Source organism: Colias philodice, chromosome 30 (genome assembly GCF_061535455.1).
Source record: "Colias philodice isolate Cphi_HAF_F1 chromosome 30, ilColPhil1 Martin Lab GWU primary, whole genome shotgun sequence".
In the NCBI taxonomy this organism is placed as follows: Eukaryota; Metazoa; Arthropoda; class Insecta; order Lepidoptera; family Pieridae; genus Colias; species Colias philodice.
In genome coordinates, this window is record NC_143115.1 from 5,399,194 (window position 1) to 5,427,110 (window position 27,917).

The 27,917-nt window shown below is 33.7% G+C and overlaps 1 protein-coding gene across 3 annotated transcripts; it reads right to left on the reverse strand.

The window, feature by feature from the left end:
- Positions 1-1,235: 1,235 nt before the first annotated feature.
- swm (Zinc finger protein swm) lies at positions 1,236-27,753 on the reverse strand. 3 transcript variants are annotated; one of them, XM_089713346.1, is made up of 24 exons: positions 27,542-27,753; positions 24,644-24,762; positions 23,952-24,101; positions 23,104-23,318; positions 22,587-22,658; positions 22,114-22,202; positions 19,198-19,281; positions 18,260-18,403; positions 17,752-17,837; positions 16,960-17,073; positions 15,750-15,846; positions 14,197-14,279; positions 13,962-14,095; positions 12,786-12,917; positions 12,168-12,317; positions 11,332-11,530; positions 10,560-10,678; positions 10,076-10,120; positions 8,329-8,412; positions 7,051-7,154; positions 6,023-6,206; positions 5,169-5,297; positions 4,346-4,438; positions 1,236-3,927 (listed from the first exon to the last, which is right to left on the reverse strand). In XM_089713346.1, the coding sequence occupies exons 1-24, from the start codon at positions 27,598-27,600 to the stop codon at positions 3,838-3,840; spliced, it is 2,775 nt and encodes a 924-aa protein (XP_089569472.1). In that variant the 5' UTR covers positions 27,601-27,753; the 3' UTR covers positions 1,236-3,837. The 3 variants fall into 3 exon arrangements, with proteins under 3 accessions (XP_089569472.1, XP_089569473.1, XP_089569474.1); XM_089713347.1 differs by lacking the exon at positions 10,076-10,120; XM_089713348.1 differs by lacking the exons at positions 1,236-3,927; positions 4,346-4,438; positions 5,169-5,297 and adding an exon at positions 5,329-5,453.
- Positions 27,754-27,917: the final 164 nt, after the last annotated feature.

Below are 27,917 nucleotides of genomic sequence, written 5' to 3' on the forward strand. Positions count from 1 at the left end.
ACGCTTAGCCTCAAAATAAATCGAACCAATGACATATCTAAAGGGCTTTCTTCACAATGGGCAGTGTTGGGCGAGTACGAGATCACGAGAACACGATAGTGTAGAGGGCCTATTCATAATTGCCATAATGGCGGCAATCATCGACGATCATTTGTTGGGCCAACGCTGCCCATTATGAAGAGGGCCAATCACTAATTTCATGGATTCGTTTCCTTTTTACTCTTACTTTAGCAATCGAATTATTACGGCACTATTTGCGAATCTATCGATATCGATATAATAATCTAATGTATGTATAACGCGTATAAAATAATTTTGTACATCGTACAGTAACTACGCGCGAGTCTCTGCACATTTCATCGTATTCTCTTTTCACGAATTACTCGTTCCACTATATATCTATGTATTTTAGTAGTCGATATGAAACTATTTTATTTTTTTAATTCTATTTTGCATGAATACGGACATGTTTTATTTGCTAGAAAGTTAGTTTTTTTTTACAATATTTTACTTGAATTATCCCTTATTACTTCTCACAAAAACAATCCCTCCAAAACCAATTTAAAAATGGCTTATTTTCAATCCGTTTGAACTACAATTTCTACATACAAATACCTTTCTTTACCACCTCTATATTTATCCTACCAAACTTTTGTTCACACGATCAAATGTGTAGAGACCCTTTATATACGAATTTCCCAAGTTACAAGCTAATATTCAGTATTAAGCTACGTCAGAAAGAAAATTTAAAACGTCTACTCTAGCCGGCTAAGAAAGTAAATTTCACTAAAACCGTCACGATTGGCAAATATTCGTACGAACGCGTGCGATTTTTTGCACGCAAAGCGCGAAAGGTTGTAGGTAGTCCCTTTTTTGTTGTAATGAAATAATTTTATGTGTTCCAAGTAACTTTTTAATATATCTGTATTGATCTTTCAGTTACATATTCGTCTTGGAAGCGCTAGTTGATCAAATAGCCGCCGCCTATAACCTAACATTTCACCGCACGTTTCAATACGAATACTTACCAATTAGGACAGCATAATTGTGCGCGAACACGCTACGCATAAACTAGTATTGCTTCAATATGAGGTAAATGTTTATCACGATAACGCAATATTAGACACATCGTTTTTAGTACATCCGTTTTCGATAAGATAATGTATTGACCGAATATCGATCGAATTTTATGTAAGTGTTTATATCATCAATGCACGGTCAAAAGTCGATGAAAGTCGATGTAGGGTAGTTCTCAAAATTGGGAATAAGTCTTTACCAGACATTTGTTAACTTTTTAAGTCAAAATTGGCAAAAGATTTTACTAATAGGGTGTCCATAGCTTAGTAAGGTGGATGGCACAGAACAGGGCATTCATAAATGTTTAATATACTTTTAAAGGCCAATTTAATGAATCTTCTAAAATAAATGATGGCCACAAATATCGAATTGATATTTTTTTTTCAATACCAATGAGATTAGATTTACAAGACCACAAATGTGAAATCTGTATAGTGTGAGGTTTCAAATATGTGATAGTTGACATTTACGTCATAGTAAGACAGTGCGCGCACGAGCAACTTTGTCTCCGCAACTATTTTGTCTCTCCACCCATGGGCTAGTATGAAAGTGCGCGCACGTAGCGACGCAACTCCCCATACAATTGATGGGAGAGACAAAATAGTTGCGGAGACAAAGTTGCTCGTGCGCGCTAGCTCTAATTATCAAGAAGTACTTTTATATTAGGGTGTCCACGAATTGTATATTTGCGAGTAATAACTTTTCATTAGACTTCGCGACTTTCACAGTAGGGTGACAATTTGGTTATTTACTAAATAACTTTTAATGCAATTTTGCGACTTTTCCCTAGTAGGGTGACAATACTTCCCTATAAGTTTTCATGTAAAAATTGCTATTTCTTTCCATAGTAGGATGATCATATTATATGTCCCACAAGGAGTATGGGACAAATGCATTTCACATTTGTTTTAAAGTAAATATCCATATATAGATAATTGTAAAATTTCTACCTTATATTTTAAACTAGGTATATTAATTTTCTTCATAATTTAAATATGTACCTTATTTTTATAAAGCGTGTATGTATAGTTGTTTATTTTCAATTACATACTAATATTTTCAATAATTTATCTTTAGTATCGCGTCATTTTACGTCGCTAAGTTAAAAACACTTAAGTTAAAGTTAGTTTCATTATAAGTATTTTCTAAGCTTTTGCGAGTACCTATTTTTGACGGTTTTAAATAATGATTTATATCTATTATATCTTATGAAAATCCGTATTTTAAAAGACAGAGAAAAAATAGTAAATACTAGATTTCTCGCGTCCTAGTTTGTAAGTCATTGATTTGAATAAATTCAACTTGAAAAGTATTTAAAATGAAGATTTTTATTAAAATTTGAATCGAATATAGTTTGTGTTTGAATCAGTAATATTTTGCACAAATAGACAATTTATTTAAATGTATAAAATTTATGGTTTTCATCCGAGGGTTGCCAACGTGTATAAATCGAGTTTGAAGACCTAAAAACTATAAAAAGGTAATAAAATAAAATTTCAATGTCTTGATAATTTATTAGTAAATAAAATTTGTATGAAATAATAATGTGAAATTGAAAAAAGGTAAATAAATATTTATCTCGTAGACAACCCTAATACTAAAATTCATCTATATTACCACTATTTAGTAACGAACAAATCAGAATAAACTCTGTTATTTATACAATAGTTGGCAACCCTATATCTTATATCAATATCGAGTCGACATCTTACACCTTACAACTTCCTACGATTGTCGACTCACGATTAAATGATGTTGGCAACCTCAATATACATTCATATACAATATCCTTTGACATTTGTAAGGGTTGCCACCTTATAATTTTCAAGTGACAACCCTAACACAAGGGTGCGTTCAGATTGCAAGTGAATTAGAAATATACATGAATAAAAAAATAACATAAACATTAATATAACTTTCTATCCATTTACAGACTTTTAAGCGGATTATAAACGCGTTTTATTCAACGTTTCGCACACTTTAAAATTGGTTAAAATGTCTCTATTTCTAAATGTATAATACTCGCGTAAAATCAAACAGAAGAAAATACATATAAATTATTTAATTACAACCCCTACACATGCAAATTGAACGCACCCTTAACCACAGTAAAAAGAATACAAACAGTAGGGTAACTACAAAGAAAACGTTCGAAACATACAAACATACGCATCGACGGGACTTTTAAACGTTTGTCGCGGTTTTATGGAAGATTTATGTCGAATTACTACGTATTTTAGAATTACGACGTTGTAACGTTAAATTTTCAATTTTAAAGCATTTAAATGCAATATAAAATACATAATAACGTTTGAAAAAACGCGAATGTCTCCTAACATTTAAACATTTTCAAAGTAAAAAGCTTTTTCTATGAAATAAAAACCTACATACTTTAATAATTTCATCGAAAAGTCTTAATGAAATTGATATTTTATGACGTTTATTAATATTATAAATTCATAAATAAACCCGCGTCATGATAGTTTTCTATTCTTCATAAATTTATATTTATTAGTCCCTAATTACTATTCGTACTGTGACGTTTTGTAAGCCAAGTTACCCTACCGTCCGTATTCCATATACTATGTCCCACCCAACCCAACTGTTCATACTACAACGTTTTATAAGCCAAGTTACCCTACTGTTCGTATACCATATACTACGTACTGTGACTTTAGTAACCCAACCTATCCATACTATAACGTTTAGTAAGCCACCCCCCCCCCGCTACCCTCCCGCGCCCCTGGGGACGAGCGTGTGTCAACGTCGCCACGTGCGATCCTCCTCAGCCTCATCCTCGTCCTCCTCGTCGAAACGGAGGAGGGCATCCTCGGTGCGGTCCTGTTGACTCTGGGGATCGGGATGGGGATGTTTATATTATTTGTACAATTAAAATGAGCTTAACACTTAACACTATGCTACTAAAATAAATAAATAATAAATAAATATTTCAGGACAATTTTCACACACGACACGATCTCTTCCCATGCTAAGCTTTCGCTTGTGTTATGGAAACCAGATGGCTGATAAACACATTTTAAATAAATAATTTAGATAATAACGATAGTTGACTTGCCAGAGAGCTAGGTAATAACACCAAGACACAGAGTCAAACATCTATGTTTGCTCTGTGTCGGGTGGGAATCGAACCCACGACCGCTGGCTTGTAAGGCAAGCCAACCGGTTAGTCAAATAAATTTAAATAATCAAAAAGTTCGCTCTACCTAAATACACTTTTACGATTTATATTGCATACAATATCACGCACCTGTATCTCCTTGCTATTCTCCTGCGCGTCCCCGTTCGACGCGGAATTCGGCACTACGCTCGTCAACGGCTTGTTGTTCGGCACCCAGGTTATCTGTTAGATGTAAGTAAATTATTTAATAAGTACCTATTTGAAAATGTCCTGTTATCTTTTATTACGTCACAATTCTTAAGAGTTAGTCTATACTATACTCAGAATAAGAAAATAATTCGAAAAAAAATACATAAATATAATATATATACAAAAAAAATACATAAATTCGAAGACGCGTCTTTCGCCATCGCCTTATTCAAATATTCAAATGGAATAAAAAAGTCTCGTCGATTCGTATGTTTGAGTGAGTGAGCCGTTTCGAAACGTTTTATACGTAGTTTGTGTACTGTTCGTATTATGTTTACTGTGGTTTTAGTATAGGGGATGTTGTATTTTCTAGTTTGATTAAACGCGAATATTATACATATTTTAGAAATATATATCCCCGCACTAACCGAACCTTGTCGTTGTATGTGTGTGTTCCCTGTTTTATACAGTGTGTGTGTAAACAGGCCGTTTTATTTTGTCTCCCCCGACTTAGTGTCTCATGACCTAATGTCCCCTGCCCTAGTGTCCCCTAACCCAGTGTCCCCTAACCCAGTGTCCCCTAACCCAGTGCCCCCTAACCCAGTGTCCCCTAACCCAGTGTCCCCTAACCCAGTGTCCCCGAACCCAGTATCCCCTAACCCAGTGTCCCCTAACCTAACCCAGTGTCCCCTTACCCAGTGTCCCCTGACCCAGTGTCCCCTGACCCAGTGTCCCCTGACTTACTGTCCCCATCCCCACTCACCGACAGCGTCCTATCGTTATAGTGGCGGCCGCGTAACGCCGCGAGCTCCGCGTGCGCCCGAGCCCGGTACTGCAGCGTCAGCTCCGGGACAGAGAGGTTCACTACGCGACCGACTATCTCTCCGTATTGCTGTGTGAGAGAGAGATTATTGGTTGGATAGGTAAAAAGGGAGCGAAAAAGCCAGCTATATTACTGCAAGAGAGAGATGATAACACAACTAACTCTCTTTTTAAGTAAAAAAATAGCAATATTGATGATAACGCGACCGACTATCTCTCCGTATTGCTGTGTGAGTGAGAGAGAGAGATTATTGAGAGATATATATATAAGATATAATAATAATATTAGTTTGATGAGTTAAAAACTAATAAGGGAGCGGAAAAACAAGCTAAATTATTGTAGTTTTAGAGATATAGATGTGAACGAAAAAATAAGGTTTATTACTGCAAGAGATTGAGAGAGATATTATTAGTTTAATGAGTTAAAAAGTGAGCTAAAAACACAAGCAATATTGTAGTTTTAGAAGTAAAGATGTGAGCGAAAAAAACAAGTCATATTACTGCAAGAGAGAGAGATGATAGGTATTTTTTGAGACAAAAGACCATGAAAAAACATAACACAGTTCATGATACACCATATTTTGTAAGCTCAGAGGCTGACAAAGCTTATTCAAAGTCAAAAATACATAACGAATGCGTACTGTGCTTTTCACGTGCAAATAAATGTAAGTTCCTTTCACACCTTATGTTACTATCTTTTTTTTTTATGTACAGTAAAGTCATTTATTCATTCGTTCACACTCACACCAACTCACTCACACTCACACCAACTCACTCACACTCAAACCAACTCACCGCAAAGTGCGCTTGCAGCGCTTCCAAGTCATCCGGTTCGAATCCCGACACGAGCAACGTGCGCGGTCTGTGGTCTACCGACTGGCTGCCCGGGGCGTGGGGCAATTTGTTGCCTGCCCCTAAACCTGCCCCGGCTAATGCTGTGGCCCGCGTGTACCGCATTGCCGGGTTGAATCTGCCCCCTCTGCGAGATAGGGAAATACTAGTTAGACTTAAAATTTAGCGATGGAGTTTAAATTATTAGCTGCCCCTAAAACTGCCTCCGTTAATGCGGTAAAGCGAGTGTATCGCATGGCCGGGTTGAATCTGCCCACTGTGTGTGTGATAGACACGTTTAAGTTGGATAGTAAAATATACGGATGTGGGGCAATTGCTAGATGGGGCAGATTAATTGCCCATAATCCTGCCCCGGCTAGAGTAAAATCATAAAAAAATAACTTAATTTCAATACATAAAACTACTGATAAATTTCACACAGATTTAGATAACAGCTGACTGAAATATAGTAAAAAAAACAAGTAAAATATTAAAGTATATCTTACCGTAGCCTTCTCTTGATAATTCGATAGCTTGAAAATTATAATTATTCAAACATTTAATATACACATAATTTTATAAATTTAACCACAATATTAAAATAACATTTCTTATGAATTCACTCTTATGCATAATGCGATCCAACTAAGTATAGGAACGTCAATGACCGCTTTGTGTCATATCTCATTAGAAAAATACGATTTACTTAGAAATCCTTGTTGCAATAATAAACAACGGTTTAGTAAATTTTGCATCAAAATTAAATACATCGTAACATTATTGCTCAACGTAGATTTTATAAATTCGTTTGAATAAATGAAATTAAATGAGATGAAAATTTTAAACACCTATGACGTCACAAAGTGGCACTGATTCGATACTATCATTTTGTAGTTAGATCGTATAATACATGTTACTGGTACAAATGTTAATACTCACATCCAACTCACACCAACTCACTAACTCACTAACTAACTAACTCACTCACTCACCTAGAGTGTATCCGTCGCACGCCGGCGTGCGATGGGAACTGTATCGCCATCTGGCGACGCATTTCGGCTATTTTCTTCGCTAATTCTGTGACATCTTGGCCTTCCTGTTAAAAAGAAGGTATATTTATTAGTATATTTTAATTTTCTACAATTCAAACTATAATGTTCAATTGCGTGTATATTTCTTATGGAAATATCAAATGTTATAGTGAAAAATAGCTCATTATGCTATTTTAAAGTGCACTGCTACTATAAATTTCGCTCTGGCGTGAAATGGTCGAAAATATTCTGCAAGATTTACATTCTTCATTATAAATATAATTATTCAAGATTTTTTTTTATTAGGAAGAATAACATGACATTAGAATACATGGAAAAAAGTATTTACTATACATTACGAATATTCACTTATAATACCACAAGAGCTTCAAAATTATCGGGTATTGCACGCCTCATAAGCGAAGCGTTGAGGTGGGTACTACTGTCACTTCGCGCAAAACATCTGATTTTTCAAACTTAAAATGTCTTTATGTATCATACATTGCACTTGTAAGATAATACATACACACACATATTAAGAAAAAACACTATTTTTAACGTTCATGATATTTTTGATGTCATTTTTGTTATTTAAACTAGTTAAAAAACAGTTTAAAAAAGTTCTGTCTTGGACGTCCGTGTGTCTGTATGTGCGGAGGATTTTCTTGTTAACACGATAGCGACCGAAATACTTTACTAATCGAGTCTTTTTTTTTCTCTTACGCTTGAGTATGCTCAGGAATAGAACCCTTTCATTTTTCAGGGTCTGATTCGATGTGGTTTAATTGTTATTAAATAAACAAAAATAATAATTAATAAATAATTATTAAAAAAAAATTATGAGGCGTGCACTTTTGGATTTTCCAAACTATTTTTTCCGATAGGTTCGTTGCAAACAAATGAAGGAGTCAAGTTTTTAGTCAAGGTTAAAAATTGATTTTTCCTGAAAAACTTGACGACTTTATTTGTTTGCAGGGAACCTTGAGGGAAATGCCAGATAATTTTGAAGCTCGTGTGGTATTCGGGGGATTATTTTTCCGTCCCAAATGTCGGCCAATAATTTCACAATTGAATTCAACCTGTCAGTTTGACGTCAACGACCAGAGAAAATTTTCAAAAAATTATCAGTATAATACCATGTAGGTTGTACCACGTGACGTCGAATGGTGCAATTCTATTGGTCGATATTTGGGTCGGAAAAATAATCACAGTAAATTACGAATATTACGAATTATTTACCTGTTGTTTAGTTATAATGTCCAATTCAGCGTCCAGTATTTCCTTTTGAGCCTCCGCAGCAGTCTTCGGTTTCTTAGCGTTAGCCTGCGGACAAAACCGCGTGCAAATGTATGATTAGCGATGTTTTCGTTTGTATGTCTGTCCCTTTATCTATCTGCAACTACTATTACCTACATTGTATCTACGATATTGACTATATATCTACTTTTACCTACATGTACGACTACAGTAGTTCAATATTGTTTTAACTACACTAAAAATACTAGTAGTATGGTCTGTTTGTATATTTATACCGCAATCAAGTACCCAATTGTAAACTTTTCGAATACATTTAAAAATGTATCTCATTACATGGCACTAAAGTTCAATTTACTTTATCAGTTATCACTAATCAAATTTAATAAACTACAAAACAATTGTACTTGTTACTCTAAATAAAAATATTTACATTTGAATTACACTAAACTAAATCTGTTTTTATCATTTATACGCTACGAACTAATTATTAACAGAAATTAAACCTTATTAAAAGGCTTATAAGGTCTATTTTACAAGTTGCTATCTATTTTTTATAATTTTAGTCGCGATTAAGCCATCTATTATATACATTTGACATTATTTACAATATATTATTTATATTATATTTACAAGGCGAGAAAGCGTTAAAAATCTCTATTATTTATAATGTAACGTGAATTAGTTATAAACAAAACTATACAATTTACTTTTAATTATCTTTCCGTGATAATTATCATGGATTTTAGCAGCGAATCGCATAATTTTAACCACAACGAAGTCTGTAGTTATTATATTTAATAAAGGGGCTAGGCTCCTAATAAAATGTCTAAATACGCAAGTTGTCGGTGGCATTAACTACAGTTTATTTAAATATCACTATCTCTGTCTAACTCTCGTGTTTTTCTATGTTCAGAGAAGGATATATAGCTTTTTCTGCGTAACTTTATCGATAGATGACATCGAAAAAAAACAGTTTTCTTGATAATATTTTTTTATGAAAATTCAAATAGAAAAAACACAAAATGCATTCATGCATAACTTTATACAGAAAGAACCAAGACATTTTTCATACTATATATATTTTGTTTTAATACCGTAAATGCAAAACGCAAACCATGCAATTTTGAACCATTTGCAATAGACATTAGAGATTATATTTGCATATTTACATACACCATGCTATATTTTCCCGTGATTTTTATGAAGATGGACAAAAAATGATTTGTATGTATTTGTCAAACAATTTTCGACCAAAATGGTGCATTTTTTCATTTATTATGTACAAATGTATAATGTATTGATTTATTATTAGTTACGATTATGAGGTTTTTTTATATACATGTGTTAAACACACACACGATCCGAATTTTTAACGCTCACTGAACGAAAATACTTAATTTTTCTTTGATAATTTTTAATAAGGAAATTATTTGAAATTATGTAAATTACGAAAAAACATTAAATCATTTGTAGTTTGTAGTTTTAATTTACAATGAAAAAAACGTAACCAACATTTTAAAGTTTTCGCATTTGAAATGACGATAGTCGAAAAATTTTACATTTTTTGTAAATACCCGCATTTTTTGTTCAAGTTACAACCAAACACTACAAAACACTAATAATTATAACTCAACCTACAAAAATTCGGCCAATGAGCGTCTCCCACGCACACACACAAACACACATATAGTTAGACATACATACACACAAACACACACGCATCGTTTACCTGGCTCACTTGTAGACGCGACATTGATCGGGACACACTCTCCTCCTGTTTTAATTATTATTTCTCTTTTATTTTATTATCATTTTTTTAAACATTATCAATTTTTGTTTAGTCTGTCTTGAAGTCATGTTTTTTTGAGTAATTTACTGGATTATTTATTTGGACGGGTAAGTCGATTTTTTGTTCTAAAACTGATTCTTAGAATGTGGACTATATTTTAAGTAAATGAAAATTATATAAATAAAGAAAACTTAAAATATGATTTTGAATAGTTTTTAGATATCTTTTATTTAATTTTATCGTTTTAATCGCAATAAAACGTCATTTTTATAACAACAACAAAAACATAAAGAAAGAAACCGAAACGCATCAAAACCTTCCCCTACTTTCACAAAATTAACGCCAAAAGTACATTTTTTTCACATTTTTTGGACATTTTTTCACATTTTGCCACTTTTTTCCTACATTTCTACCCTCAACTAACCTGCATATGCTTTATCAAGCCGTTGTAAGCGACCAATTCCTTTCGCAGCTTCTCGATTCCCTCCTGAGCTGCGTTTATCGCCTCCATCAGTGCGCTCTTCTGCTGTTCCGTGACATTACCTGGACAGATGGACGAAAAAATGATTGAAAAGGGCTGATTTTGACTTGAAGACAGTAAAAAATGTTGTGTGGTTTTATGAAACCACGGTAAAAGTGAAACTTAGGCACAAAATTATCGTATTTGTACGATAATTATCGTACGGTTCGACCGTCACGCGACATGCGCTACACAGACCAAAAAGTTTGAGACGATGTAATAAAAGTTTCACTTTAAAAAACATTGATTTTTACTTGAAGGCGAGTAAAAAGGTAACAATCTATTGGCAAGTGTAATCCTACCGGTATATTAAATTTAAATGTGAAAGTTTATACTCGTTTGTTTGTTACTCCTATACTCAAAAACTGATGAACCGTGTTTCATGAAAATTTTTATGAAAAATATAGTTAGTGTCAAGTGTTAATGTTATTGTCAAGTTACAGTTAGTGTTATATTTTGTGTCAAGAGTCAGTGTCAGTGTTAATCTTACTCTAAGAGTTATCATAGTGTCAGTGTAAGTGTAAGTGTGTCAGTGTAAGTATAAGTGTAAGTGTCAGTGTAAGTGTAAGTGTAAGTGTAAGCGTAAGTGTCAGTGTCAGTGTAAGTGTCTGTGTCAGTGTGTCAATGCAAGTGTAAGTGTAAGTGTACTTATAAGTGCAAGTGTAAGTGCACTCACCGCTCTCGAGCCGGCCGATGAGCAGCTTCTGCTGCGAGAGCTGCGTCTGCAGCAGCGCCTGCGCCCGCTTGTGCATCTCGAGCACTTGCTGCCTCTTGTCGGCGGTAACAACACTTTGTGTTGTGTTCGTGTTGGTTGTGTTGCTTGTAGTGTTGGTTGTAGGGACCGGTTTGTCGGTGGAGCCGTTCGTTTCTTTTAGCTGTGAAGGAATAATGAATGAATAAATGAAAATGCAAGACTAGATAGACTGACTAGCGATCTCTACCAGGCAACCTTAACAATCAGAGGAAATAGAACAATATGTTGTGGGTAAGCAAAAATAATTATTAATATAATAATTTTATAAATAGCAAGATCATCATCGTTATTAGTTATTGGTGATAGGTAAAAATGTTCGCTAGCTGGTGTATTTAAGCTGCGAAATATTTCGTTTTATCATCATTATTGGACTGACCGGTTGGCTTGGTTGGTAGTGGCCCTGCCTTCCAAGCCAGAGGTCGTGGGTTCGATTCCCACCCGGGGCAAATATTTGTGTGATGAACATAGAAGTTTGCTCTGGGTCTGGGTGTTAATTATCTATATAAGTATTATTTAAAGTGTTTATCAGCCATCTGGTTTCCATAACACAAGCGAAAGCTAAGTATCGTGCCGTGTGTGAAAATTGTGCTGAAATATTTATTTATTATTAACAGCAAAAGATTTTTTTCTGGCTCTTTGATATTATAAACTCACATACAAAAACGGACAATATTGACATTTACCACAATATTCAACAACAAAATTCACCATCTCTTATCATCTCTTATCATCTCTTATCATCTCTTATCATCTCTTACCTTCTCTTTCTCCTTCGCTAACAGTTTATTCTCACTCGCTTTGATATTATCTCTGTTTATGAACACTTTGTTGTGCGACATCGGGTGTCTGTTGTCCGTTTGTTTGTTTATCTGTTGCCCGCCACCGGGCGCGGCGTTCTCTTGTTTATTCTGTGAATGGAAGAATAATTAGTATTTTTGAAGTGAAAACTTCTTTAGCGGCGTTGAGCACTTTTTCTGTAATGGGTATAAAATCTTAAACTCGCGTCAGGACACGTGACCTGATCGAAAAAGCGTAAGACGGATACCATTCCAAAATATCAAACATGCTCAACGTTAATACGTTGTCACGTTCAACTATCGTCAGTAAACTGACTTTACAGACAACCAATTTTTTTATTTATTTTTTTACTATTTGATACTTTTTAACAGAATATCACACGTCTTCAAACTCACATGTGTATTCACAAACAATTATTTTATCCACTTGTCAAAACATAAAATAAACTTTAAAAACGATTTAAACTGTAAAAACTCAAGTTGCCTCCAAAATTTTTTAGCAAGTAAAAATACTAACTCAAGTTGTCTCCAAAATTTTTTAGCAAAAAGTACAAATATAATTAAAAAAATTCAACATACCTCAGGATTGTGCCAAAACAATTTAATAAATCTATTATTTAGCACCGCCTCCGTACTCTTGTACGCTACATTCGCTTCCGTTGGATTCGAGAAAGTTATCAACGCAGCTTCCGGGTCCCCTTCGAAACACACCTACAAGACAAATATAAATAAATAAATAAATAAATAAATTAATAAATAAAAGAGCGTGTGTGCCGAGCACACGTGTCTGAAGTGAAACTTCTTTGGCAAAATTCAAAGATACCAAAATCGTCGCCTTACGCCATGACGTGACTGTATTTCCATGACACGATCTCGAAATTTTACTTAAATTGCGCTTAAAGAAGTTTCACTTCAAAAAACACTTAACACGCGAATATATTAACTTATCTATAAAAATATGTCATTTATTTATTACTTCTATATTGACATTAGTGTATTTAAAATGATTCTCTGATTAAGAAATTGGTATTTAAAGTTATCATATACGTAATTTGTTATTTACATAAATAAGGAATAGCAATGGACCAAGTATAGAACCTTGAGGAACCCAGTTAATAACAAACAAACACCAGTATTAGAAAAGGCTATTTTTTGTGTTTTTTGTGTTCTTCTGTGCACTTTATTGGTAAAAAAATATACGGAAATTAAATCACTAAACACAATTACGACCAATTTAATCTTCAAATAAGTATTGATAACTATTCAATTGCACATAAAAAATCACAACATATTTTTTATCACCAAAATAATTATTTAACCAACCTTCCCGTATGAAATCACACTCAAAACTAAATTTTCAATGAAAATACTAAATATCATTAATAAATTGACTAGTAAATGATATAATTAGGTAATTAACTAATTACTAATTGTAATTACCATTAAGCTCATAACACATAATCAATATTCATTAAACACGTAATTAAATCATTGCGAATTTCAACATATAATTTTTGAAAACTATTGAAATACCCTTTTTCAATGTTATTTATTTATTTATTTAACAATTTTATGTACCATTACAAATTACAATACATAATATTAAAAGAAATGGAAAACATGCATAGCACATAAGGCAGTTATTTTTTCTCTTTAAAATACATATGTTTATATCTGTTATAGTGTGTTTAAAAATCTATTATATTCTAACTTATACTCGAACGTACTTAAATTTAAGTTTGAGTTTAAACTCACCTGTATATTGACAATCTTGCCGAACTTGCTAAAGTGATTGTTCAAATGCGTTATATCATTTAGCCCTTGGGGCACTTTCTTCACTTCTAGCGAGCAGTTGGGCATTTTCGGGGGCAAGGGCGGGCGGGGGGCACCTGTTATAAAAAAAATGTTGTTAAAATTTCACATTATACAACATTTACAAAGACAAAAAACATAACATAAATCATATGGAACTAAAATAAAATGGACTTACCTAATCTATTAAAATCGAAGTTTTTCTTCGGCGCCGAGTGTCTTTGCGGCGGCATCACTCCGGGCGGTGCTTCGTGTCTTACTCTAACAAATAAAAATAAACGTCGAATTTATAATCTTCTCTTTGGTATTATCTTGCGTTTGATTTTACGCGAGTATTATACATTAAAAAAAATGTATGCGTGTACTAGAGTACACACGTAAGAAGTGAAACTTCTTTATGACCTTAAAAATGTCACGAGTATGGCGTAACGCAAAAATGTCACGCGTACGGCGTAACGCAAAAATGTCACGCGTACGGCGTAACGCAAAAATGTCACGCGTACGGCGTAACGCAAAAATGTTACACTAAATTTTTGTCCAACCCCGATAAAGAAGTTTCACTTCAAAAATTAAACATTTTAACGGATTTTAAACGCGATTTATTTATATATTCCTCCGGTCAATGAGATAAAAGATAAGCGCATTTAAAAGCCGTTATAGTCTAATTTCAAAACTTCCGCTTTTTTTAAGTCGGTTAAAAATAAAAAATACTATGTAGTAGGTAGAGATGTTTGTATACATATATGTATTGTGTATGTGTTTGTGTTTGTGTATATTCAGCACAAATATGATGATGATAATAATGCTAATAGTGTTGTTTGTATAATATTTGCCGTGGTAATAATAGTGATTATTTTTCCGACCCAAATATCGACCAATAGAATTGCACCATTCGACGTCACGTGTACCACCTACATGGTATTATAATTTTTTGAAAATTTTCTCTGGTAGTTGACGTCAAACTGACAGGTTGAATTCAATTGTGAAATTATTAGCCGACATTTGGGACGGAAAAATAATCCCCCGAATACCACACGAGCTTCAAAATTATCTGCCATTTCCCTCAATGTTCCCTGCAAACAAATAAAGTCGTCAAGTTTTTCAGGAACCTGAAAAACTGAAAAACTAACCTGAAAAACTTGACCTTAACCTGAAAAACTTGACTCATTCATTTGTTTGCAACGAACCTATCGGAAAATACCCGATAATTTTGAAGCTCTTGTGGTATTATAAGTGATAATTATGTTGATGACAAAAATGAAGCTAATATAGGTGTTGATTACAACATGAGTATTCTGTAGGGCGACTGAGGGTGAAAATAAGTGGACTAAGTAGCGAGTGCGATTTGTCCAAAAATGTTAATAAGGGTAGCTTTTCCACCCGCAAAAGCACCCTTAACCCCACAAGAGGACACGGGACTTTTATAATGATAAAGTTACTATCACTAATATAAAGGTTGTTTTAAATGTTAGTAAAACCACAGGACAGTTCTCTGGCATATTATGATAATATACAGTTACATATTTTGTAAACTTAAATTGTAATACTGATATGATTTAAAAGAGCAACTATGGAGTTTCTTGCCGGTTCTTCTCCATAGATACTGCTTTCCGAATCGGTGGTAAATGTAAAAATATGTATTGACGTTTCAAAAGTGCTTCTCGAAGAAGTCTTATTGAATAAATAAATGTTTGAGTTTGAGTTTGAGTTTATATTAATAAATAATGATACCTCGGTATAGGCACAAGTTCTCGTTGCGCGTGGTGTTGAGGCGGGAATGCACCGAAACCACCGCCCACCCAAATATCTGGGGTCGCTGGGTTATATTCTGTAAAGAAATAACATTATTAGTAATTTGCTAGCAGATATAGTTTAAAAAACACACTTTTATAAGATAAAATCATAAAATTTTTCATTTAAAACTACTGACAATTAAACTTTTGAGTGATTGATAAAACGAGAGTATTTCTCGTTTTATCTTTAAAAAGTTATTAGTATTAGTTTTATGTCATTTTACTCATTAGGTATAGTTCTATTGAAAGATATGTTCTACTTCAACATCACTTTAAAGTTTTTTGATATCTGTAATAGTTACGGAATAATCGCCTGTGCACACTTAACGATTACACTCTGTATAATAAAAAAACGCCACACGTAATTTATGGACGTCCCCTTTATAAAGCATTTCAATGATATAAAACAAAAAAAATTGCACTGTTTATTCTACTATATTAAACTAGCGGTCCGCCCCGGCTTCGCCCGTGGTACATATTTACGTTTTCTCTACATAAGAACCATCCTCTTACTTCAAGGAATATAATAAAAAAAGAATTATCGAAATCGGTTCAGCCGTTCTCAAGTTATGCGCTTACCAACACATTTTGGGATTCATTTTTATATTATAGAAGATAGAAGAAGATTAAGTCGAGTTTTCCTTCCTGACGCTATAACTCCAGAACGCACGAACCGATTTCCACGGTTTTGCATTCGTTGGAAAGGTCTCGGGCTCCGTGAGGTTTATAGCAAAGAAAAGGTGTCTCTGGTGGCGAAACGGAGTTCGCTCGGTTTGCTAGTCTTCTTCTTCTTCTTCTTATATATAAAAATGAATCGCAAAATGTGTTGGTAAGCGCATAACTCGAGAACGGCTGAACCGATTTCGTTAATTCTTTTTTTATTATATTCCTTGAAGTACGACGATGGTTCTTATGTAGAGAAAACGTAAATATGTACCAAGGGCGAAGCCGGGGCGGACCGCTAGTTAACAATAATTTCTAGTTTATTATTTATCCTTCTATCAGTCGGTTGCCTGGAAGAGATCACTCTTAAGTGATAAGGCAGCTTTCAGTGCTGTTTTTTTTTTAAGTTTTGTTATTATTTTATGTATTTTGGCAGCACAATAAAGAGTATAAATAAATAATAAATAATAAATAAATAATCTCACCGGGCACAGGCGGAGGCAGAGCCAACACTCTGGTTAGGGCTGCGTCCTCCAACACAACGGGGTCCACTCCGTGGTCCCACTCGCACAGGTCCCCGCGCATGCAGTAGCCTTTCACTGGGGTAATATATTACTTATTAATAAAACAATAACAAACAAACAATAAAATTTATTATCCTAGACCATAGTTTCTAATTTATGCTTTATTTTCAAAATTTGATAAAAATATCATCCACATACATAAATCTTCCGAATTAAAATGATACTTAAGCATAATAAACAACAAGAAAATTAGACCAAAAAATAGGCAAAAATTTCCGTTTTAAAGTTTACGGACTGAAGTTTAAACAAAGCTGGTGTAAAAAAATGTATGGTCTAGAACTATAAATTTTAGTATTTTTGTTAGATAATAAGTCTCTCTACCCCTCATAATCTGTTGGACCACTTTTTACAGGACACCCTGTATAACACATATTTGCCGACTATTTACTTATCTATCATTTTAAAATTTATAACATCTATTTTTCACAAATATCCCCAAACCACCAAATTTTTTTTTACATTATCAATTATTATAGGTTTTGCTATTTTTGAATCTTCCAAATAAGTTTCACTTCTGACACGTGTGCTCGGTACACGCTCTTTTTTATATTTTCATTAATTTCGTTCTATATTTTCATGTGTAATATAAGACTTTATGCCTGATACTGCATTAACACCCACATTTTACTTTCATTTCTTTGGTACTTAAATTTCCACATATAATATTATGATCTATCATTACATAGTACATACCATCAAAATCTCTACATCTCCGTTTGAATGTATCCTTGTGTTCGACTCGAGTCTCTATATGCGGCGACATCGATCTGTCGCGTGATCTGTTAAATAAATAATAATTATATATTGTAGTAATTACATCAATTATTTAAAACCATAAACGAAACCTGGTATTTCTTTGTTGACGGTGCTGTGCAGATGAGAATTCAAAAGTACAGGTAGAGATTTTTTCATCATTAGAGACAAGGGGTCTCCATGATTTTTGTACGGCGTTGCGGAATAATGGATTAAAAGCAGTATTGAAATAGCTTGACAAAGATGCCGTACAAAATCAAATGACCAAATTTACCCCGGCAATTGTCGGAAAATAAAAATAAATTCCGACTTTGTGGACCACCATTTTTGTTTTTGATAGGTCACCTGGTGGTTCAAATGACACATAATTTTTTCAACATGGGCCTAGTATTGTCACCGATCCTTGATAAGTGTACACATTTGTAATAAACATTAATTTTATACAAACCTCTCTCTGTCCCTCTCCCTCGACACCCTATCCCTGTGCTCTCTGTCCCTCGACATTCTATCTCTCTCCAACTCGCGGGGCACGCGCAGTCTGTCTCGCTCCCTCTCGGCGTCCCGCTCGCGAACACCGACCGGCGATCTTGATCTGTTTTATTGATAATAAATATATTAATTTTGTAAGTACCTATTTATTATATTAACAAAAAAATATCTAAAATATACTAAAACTTTTTTTTTTATATCTAAACTTTTACTCGTGTTTACGATACGCGATTAAAAAAAAACAGGCCACAATTCACAAGCTTTAAAATATGTAACCGTTAAAAACAGAATGGAAATCGATACAGTATTTTAGGAGTTTATCACAAAAAAATAGACAGAGGCATTGTTGGGCTTTGTTTTATAATATATAGTGATATAATTGCAAATAAAATACTTACTACTACTACTACTTTTTTAAACACTTTTTAATTAAATTACTTATGACAGTAACTTCAATGTTCCGCAGGAACGAAGGCGAAAAATATAATTTTACACAGATAATATAGTATTTTCTAGTGTTAGATTTTACGCGAGTATTACACATTTGGAAATTAAAGATTTTTAACGGACGGACAGTCTGCTGTGTTCGAAACGTCGAGAAAATACTATCACTACATAGTATAAAACAAAGTCGCTTTCTCTGTCCCTGTATGCTTAAATCTTTAAAACTACGCAACGGATTTTGATGCGGTTTTTTTTAATAGATAGTGATTCAAGAGGAAGGTTTTAGTATATAATTTATTATGTTTTAGACAAAGCGGGCGAACCCGCGTGCGAAAAGCTAGTAATGAATAAATCGCGTTTAAAATCCGTTAAAAATCTTTAATTTCTACACAGATATTTCATTTGAACAGATTATACATAATTTTAACACTAAGCTATAGATATAAAACTCACCTAGACCGGCTAGGCAGCCTGTCGGTGGGCGGACTCCTGTTGCGATATCTGCCCCGAGGGGACGGGGAACGGGACGGGGGACGTCTGTTTTAATAATTATATAATATTATTATTATTTATTGGTATGGATAATTGTTATATTAAAGATAATTAAAAAATTGGTTGTTTGTAAAGTAGGTTTACGATCGAGATGTTTACGTGATAACATAATGCAGTGGCAGTGCTCGAGATGAGACGGGAGATCGGTCCGTCTCTAGATCGGTCCGTCTCTCTCTCGTTATACCTGCGATCGCGCTCGTGAGGTTTTGGTGTGACACAAGTTTCTGAACATGTCACCCGACTAAAACGATTTTAAAAACGTTATCACGTTAAAATAGTAAAAAAAGCTAAAAAAACATCCTAAGGGTGCTTTTCCATCAATCGTGTGCGAGGATGTGAAGCGAGGAATTTTTTTGTAAATAACCAATAGTATCGCTTCAAACGCTAAACATTTCAAACTTTTATATTGATTTATTCATACTTTATTGCTCTGAAATAACTTAACTAGGAACTTAATCTAATTATAAATTAAAACAAATGGCGGTCTTATCGCTAAATAGCGATTTCTTCCAGACAAACTTCAAAACTTAATGAAGCGATATGATTGGTTATTTACAAACACATTGCTTGCTACACATCCTCGCACATTATTGTATAGAAAGTATATGTAAAAGCACCCTTAAACTCATGAAATTATTGTATTGTCACCGATCCTTGATAAGTGAACAAAGTTGGAATTAAATTCATCCATAGCATTTTCCTGTGTTTGATTTAACGAGAGTATTAAATCCGTTAAAATCTTTAATTTTTAAATCTGTCCGTTTAACATGGGTCCAAATCGAGTCTAAAGGAGTCGGTTAGACTCGATACAACATCTTCTTATATGGGGCATTTCACGCCAAGCGGACACAGATTTCAGGGTCAGGTTTCAGATTTCGGTTATATTTTAGTATGTTACACCTGTATATATCCTCGGTATGTATACGAAAAATTTTTGCATTTAGAAGCTTAGTTTTCAAAATACAGGTCTTTGAAGATGTCAGTAAGCGCGAGGTATGGGGGACTTTGAATGTAATTATCAGTTCAAGAAAAGTAATTTTTAAATAAATTGATGACTGAATAATATACCCCATGAAATAAACTTTTTATGCTCATATTTCGAATTTCGAATTTATATTAAAATTCCTTAGAAAAATAAAAAAATATTTTTCTTTGTCATTTTTTACAAACTTTGCGTATTTTTAATTTTTTTAAAGATCATTAATTAAATAGCTTATATTATGCTTAAACTTCATGCAAAGTTCTAGAGTGGTCATCGCAGAAGTTTAGAAGCTACATGTATTATAATGTCGAAGCGCGGCAATATCCCCATACTAGCGCCTAGCGCGTCGCACTGCAATATTCATAGAAACGGGGACAAAAAATAAATTCTAGAAATTTGAATTATTTGAAGTGTCAACAGATAGGTCTTTAAAAATTGATTAGAGATTTATGAATAAGGGTGCACTCACACACATCAGTCACCGTCACGGCACGTCACCGGACAGGATTAAAAAAAAATATGTATCAATAGTTCTAGTATGACTCTGTTCCCACACGACAGTCGCCGGCACGAAATCTATCAGTGACGTCACCGGTCAGGCACGTCAAATAATCTTTCCATACATGTATCATACTTTTATCCCCACTCACCCGGTGCCGTCACGTCTCAGTTCAGTCAGCGTCGTGCTACCGTCAATTGCTACATGTTCTCTAGCGTGACACACGTCTAATCACTGACTAACCTGATGTATGTGTTCAATGATTCAGTCAAACCGGCGACGTGACTGACGGACAACATGACGGTGACTGGTGTTTGTGGATACGTACACGAACCGTCACCGATCAGTCATCGGTGACTTGACGGTGACTGATGTGTGTGAGTGCACCCTAAGTTTTATGCTAAAATAAATAATTGACGAGATATACGTATTCAAAGTCGTAAAAATGTCATATTACTTTACTGAATATTTTTTTTTTAAGAAAACAAAAGTAATATTTTCTTGCTTGTTATTTACCACTATAAAATCTTATTAAAACCTGAAACGGTGTTATTAACTAACTATAATGAGATAAATACTGCAGTACGGTGCGCTAACCAACTAAGCGCTAGTATGGGGATATTGCCGCGCTTCGACATTATAATACATGTAGCTTCTAAAGTCCTGCGATGACCACTCTAGAACTTTGCATGAAGTTTAAGCATAATATAAGCTATTTAATTAATGATCTTTAAAAAAATTAAAAATACGCAAAGTTTGTAAAAAATGACAAAGAAAAATATTTTTTTATTTTTCTAAGGAATTTTAATATAAATTCGAAATTCGAAATATGAGCATAAAAAGTTTATTTCATGGGGTATATTATTCAGTCATCAATTTATTTAAAAATTACTTTTCTTGAACTGATAATTACATTCAAAGTCCCCCATACCTCGCGCTTACTGACATCTTCAAAGACCTGTATTTTGAAAACTAAGCTTCTAAATGCAAAAATTTTTCGTATACATACCGAGGATATATACAGGTGTAACATACTAAAATATAACCGAAATCCGAAATCTGAAACCTGACCCTGAAATCTGTGTCCGCTTGGCGTGTAATGCCCCATATATAAAATTCTCGTGTCACAATGTTAGTCTGCATACTCCTCCGAAACGGGTGGACCGATTCTCATGAAATTTTCTGTGCATATCGGGTAAGTCTGAGAATCGGCCAACATCTATTTTTCATATGTACCACGGGCGAAGCCGGGGCGGACCGCTAGTAATATATAATATACAATATACATATATACAGGTGAAGTTAATATAAGTCTGTTAAAATACAATAAACGAACCTTTTATCATCTCTAGGATGTCGTCTGGCCCTCGCTCTCCGTTCCCAAGATCGCGAACGACGTCTACGACGATCGTCTTTATCTCTAATCTATAGGAGAAATAAATATAAAATTAAATATTACTACATCATATAAAACAAAATCGCTTTCTCTGTACCTATGTATACTATCTTTAAAACTACGCAACGGATTTTGATGCGTTTTTGAAGTGAAACTTCTTTATCGGGGTTGGACAAAAATTTAGTGTAACATTTTTGCGTTACGCCGTACACGTGACATTTTTGCGTTACGCCATACTCGTGACATTTTTTAAGGTCATAAAGAAGTTTCACTTCTTACGTGTGTACTCTAGTGCACGCATACATTTTTTTTTAATAGATAGTGTGATTCAAGAGGAAGGTTTAAACTTTAAGTATATAATTAATTAGGTTTTAGACTATACTTAATTACACAAATATTTGAAATTATCTTACCATATTTTCTCCTCTCCTATCTCTTCGTCTGGGAGCCTCGACTGGTTCTTCCAAAAGCTCTGTGGGTAATACCTGTAAGAAAACAAAAAAAAATAAAAACAATATGTATGCGTGTACTAAAGTACACACGTAAGAAGTGAAACTTCTTTATGACCTTAAAAATGTCACGAGTATGGCGTAACGCAAAAATGTCACGCGTACGGCGTAACGCAAAAATGTCACGCGTACGGCGTAACGCAAAAATGTTACACTAAATTTTTGTCCAACCCCGATAAAGAAGTTTTACTTCAAAAATAGTTGGTAGTTCCGGCTATGTCTCTCCATATTAATTTTAAGAGTTATTTAGGACGGAAAAATCCAACAAATGAAAAATCATTAAATTTTGTTCAGCCTTTCGTAAATATAACTTGCGTAACTAGAAAAACTTTCTAAAAGTTTATATTCAACAATAATATCATAAACTATTATCAAGGAAGGTAAAACTGCAGGGTACAGCTAGTTATAAATAAAGTCTCACCTTAACAAGCGTATGCTCATTGTGCGGGTGTCTCCTCGGCATCACAACCCTGTGTCTCACTTCCCTTCCCTCTCTCTCCCTCACTTCTCTCTCTCTCGCTTCTCTCTCTCCAACTTCTCTCTCTCTCACTTCTCTAGCTTCTCTCGCTTCTCTAGTCTCCGCTGTGATGGGGGATCGGATGCGAGGTTTGTCTTCTGTCTGCGGTGCGAGCGGTACTGAAAGGGAAAATTAATGTTAATATTTGACCAAGGGCCGATTTTTCAATGCTTGGATAAAACTTATCCGTCCAATAAAGTATTACACCATAATATTATAATGTCACGTAAACTGTCAAATACGGGCAATTAGAATACGTTTTTAAAATGGTAGTTTTATACATTATTCAATGAATAAGTTTTATCCATGCATTGAAAAATCGGCCCTAAACCTGACGATGATGTTTTAAAAATGTTTAGTGTTTATAATAAAAAATTAATTAACCAATAGGACAAATTTTTTTGATTTGAGACTTGACTCAATACCAAGAAAAAAAAATAATGTTGGTTTACTCTTTAAATTAAACGCAATCCAGAAATCTACTATATAAAAATAAGTCGAATTTTCTTCCTGACGCTATAACTCGAGAACGCACGAACCGATTTCCACGGTTTTGCATTCGTGGTCTCGGGCTCCGTGAGGTTTATAGCAAAGAAAATGTGTCTCTGGTGGCGAAACCGAGTTCGCCCGGTTTGCTAGTAAGTACTAAATGAATATTAACAGACAAACTAAAACCAAGAAAGCCTTGTAAATTTGTTATTATGTTTACGGACATTTATCGGATGAACTATTCACAAACACAAAAAACATACCATGATTTTCCACCTCCTCATTCAGTTTCGTGTCTTCCACGTCATTCTGTTCCAACACAGGTGAAGGTTCCTTCTTAAGACCCTCGACAGGTTTCAAATACTCCTGGCTGTCGAGCGCTTTGAACAGCATGTCGACGAACGGTTTTGTTTCTGTAAATTATAAGTTTGGTTATTTTTATGAATTTTTAATATTAAATTATTAATACAACTAATTATACTAATCGTAGAACAAATGTTGTTACTTATGATGTTAGCTATCTCGTCCTGCGAGGTTGCTGGTGTTTTACAAGTAACCCTGTATAATAATTCTCATATATAATTAATATTATATATACTAAAGTGTGATATTTACTATTTAGTTTTATAGTAGTAGGCGAAAGACGCGAGGTCGAATTATTTAAAAATTTCTCAATGAGAAGGTGTGCTCATATTTAAACTTTATTTGACGTTTTTCTTGGTACAATTTTTGTGTCTGGAGATAATTAGTAGCATCTAGGCTACTTATTATGGGGGACAAGTTTTAAAAATTAGTATGTAGTTGAATAAAAACATGACTATGTATAAATTTCAAAACACCATGCGGGCGAAGCCGCGGGCGGAAGCTAGTTTTTAATAACCTTCAAAAATTATACTCTTTACACTGTATATTTTTTCACCAAATGATACCAAAATTATTTTTTTATGCCAATTACCTTGTTGCAAGAACACATCAAGCTGGTCGAGCATACCGTCCCGCAGTTCCTCCAAAGGTTTGTCCTTTTTCACGAGCGCATACACGTACTTCGCGAGCGCAGCCGGATCCGCGTCGCATCTGAAATTGATTTATTTTAATTAGATATTTAGTTTTGTATAGCATTAAAATCTCTATATATAAAAATGAATCCCTATTTCCCTTGGTCACACCATCACGCGTGAACGCGAGAACGGCTGAACCGATTTCGATTATTATTTTTTTACAATATTCCTTGGAGTGCGAGAATGGTTTTTATGGAGAGAAAAAGTAAACATGTACCACGTGCAAAGCCGGGGCGGACTGCTAGTGCTTTATAAATATAAATTTTTAAAGAATAGAATAATTTAGATAACGAGGCGGGATTCGAATCAGCGTCTTTCGCCTTTCCAGGACGACGCATGACCTCTCGGCCACCTGTGATCCTGCTAGAGCAATCGCATTTATTCTACTCTTTCGGTCACTGTTTTTAATTATTTATAAAAATCGATATTGAAATTAAGATTAATTGATTTGGTAACATTAATTACAAACTTCAAAAATAACATTGGTTGTAGGTTTTTAAAATATTTTAAAATAACATTGACATAGGTATATAATTTTAGTAACTTGTTATAAATATTGAGCCAAAACCTCTGGACATATTTTGATGTTGCATTGCCATTGTAAAAAGGAGTATGTTTTGGCTCCACATATAAATATTGAGTTTATACTTACAATGTAACCAGAATTAGGCCAAAAGGACACTGTATCAATGACATGGTTAAATTTTGATAACAGATTTATCAAAGTATTTATTTTTGTATGTTTGTTAAAAATTGTGACTGAAAATTGCTATAGAAATTAATTTTATTTTACTTAAATGCATTTTTCTCGGATACAAATAAAGCCTTTTATGTACTCTTATCTCTCTTTTTTTGTTTAATATGTTTAATAGTAGATAAATAAATTAATTCTATTTACATAGAAACATCACACACACACAATGAACAAAAATACACAAAAAGACACACACATAGCACTATATTTACGCCATGTGTGTGGCAACAACGAGTTCACAAAAATAGAATTTATAATGTTACCAAAATAACAAATCTGTGAGTCAAATATATTTATAGTGTGTCTAAATGTGAACTGAAAGGTAAACAATGTGTTGATAATATGTACTTTTAACCAACTGAAACTAAAAAAAAGGGTTATGTTTTTAGAGTGCATCACAACATAGTATAAAACAAAGCTACTTGGTATCTGTATGTCCCTTAGTATCTTTAAAACTACTCAACAGATATTGATGCATTTTTTAAAAGAGAGTGGTTCAAGAGGAAGGTTTTAGTATAACCACTCAAGTGCGGGACGACCAGGAGCCGGTCGATCCACATTCAAGGATATGTGCGGGGCGACCGGCTCCCGGTCGATCAACAGTCGTGGGTTTTGCGTTCGCTTTATAAAACGGTCTATCGTCCTTCCTTTTTCTAACTTATATGACATGTTAAGGAAAGAACAGGCTAGCTATAAGTCAAGTTAACAACATAACCACATGATTTATGTGGCCCACTTTTGATGACACATTGAGTGGGTAGTTTTTTGTACAAAAAAATAAACAGGGAATGTGTAAAAAAAATGTATGGGAGGGTATGATGTTTTTATTTTCTCGTAAGAAGAGTGTAACAAAGGATCAATAAATATTAAAATCTCACTGAACAGCTGTTTTAATTTTTTATTAGCAGACAAAATGTAACAAAAATTACAAGGGTACATTTGCTTTGACTTACAAGTTGTTTTATTTAAATATTACCATGTTTTGACAAGGCATAGAGTATATTTCATTATCTATCAATATATATATATACTTGCAAATGTGCTATTGATAAAGGAATCTGAGATAATCGACTTTAAAAAAATATTGGACCGCCAAAAACCCCATTTGCGGCGGCACCGGGAGCCGGTTCCGCACATAACCCGATTTTTGCAAAATGGCGTCCCGCACTTGAGTGGATATAATTTATTAGGTTTTAGACAAAGGCGGGCGGTAAGCTAGTTATGTATATTATGAACATGGCTATTCCACCCTCTGTAGCCTGTTATTTCGGTTGAATAGCTTTTTATATTAGTCTTGTGTGAGTGATTGTGATTACTCCAAATTATTAAATGATACATTTTTGATGTAATTTTAAAGTTTTTATAAGCTTAAGTTCCTAATAATCTTTAAATGTCCTATTTAAAGTGATGGTACTAACACAGATCTGTTTTTATTTTGTTTATTTAAGCCGTTCTCTGAGTTATCATATTGATTGATATTGATATTAAATATTATTTAATACTAAAATACTTATGAATAAATGCCATTTTAAATATTTGTAGTAATAATTACCTTTATTTACATTTAAGTTGAATAAAATCAAATAAATATCTAGAACAAATACATTCAAGTGTAAAATTTTGCAAACAACTTTTTTTTGTCATCCAAATCATTATGCTTCTTGAAGAAATTCGAAAGTTACTTTATAGGTTATGCTTGTGCTCTAGTTCTTATTAATTTTCATTTAGTCTCATTTCTAAATAGGAAAAATACCACAATATAAAAAATATTTTATTCTTAATTGATTAGATCTATTGATAATACTAAAAATCTGTCGCAAAGAACTTTGATAAGTTTCTAATGTCAAAATCTTAAATCGCTTCTTCGAGACTGATTACGAAATTGTAACGTGACACTTTGCTAATAATATTGATAAGGAAAATACATATTTATACATATTGTTTTACTGTAAAATGTGTTAAAATTTATGATAAACTTATAATAATCGCACAGATTTTGCAAAATAAATGATAATATAAACATGGCCGAAATAGTACTCACAGGGGTTCCAATATGGACGTCAACCAACTTTTAAACACATCTGGATTTTCAATAATCATTTTAAATACTAAAACACGTATGTCACGCACAAAAATCCATGTAAAATATAATTGTTTAATCAGTTATAATAATAAAAGCACAAGATTATTAATTCGCAGGATAAGTCCACGACTTTCGCGTTTCACTTCTCCTTGGAAATTATTTTTTTCTAATGTTTGCAGTGCTGCCAGCTACAAGTTGAAAACTTTATTTTTCCCGTAATAAACTAAAATTTGTTGAAATTTTCCCGTATAGGTATGTCGTAGGTAGTTCAAAAACAAAATAAATTTTAGTAAAAGCAATCATCACTAAACATACATTTTTGTTTAATAACATA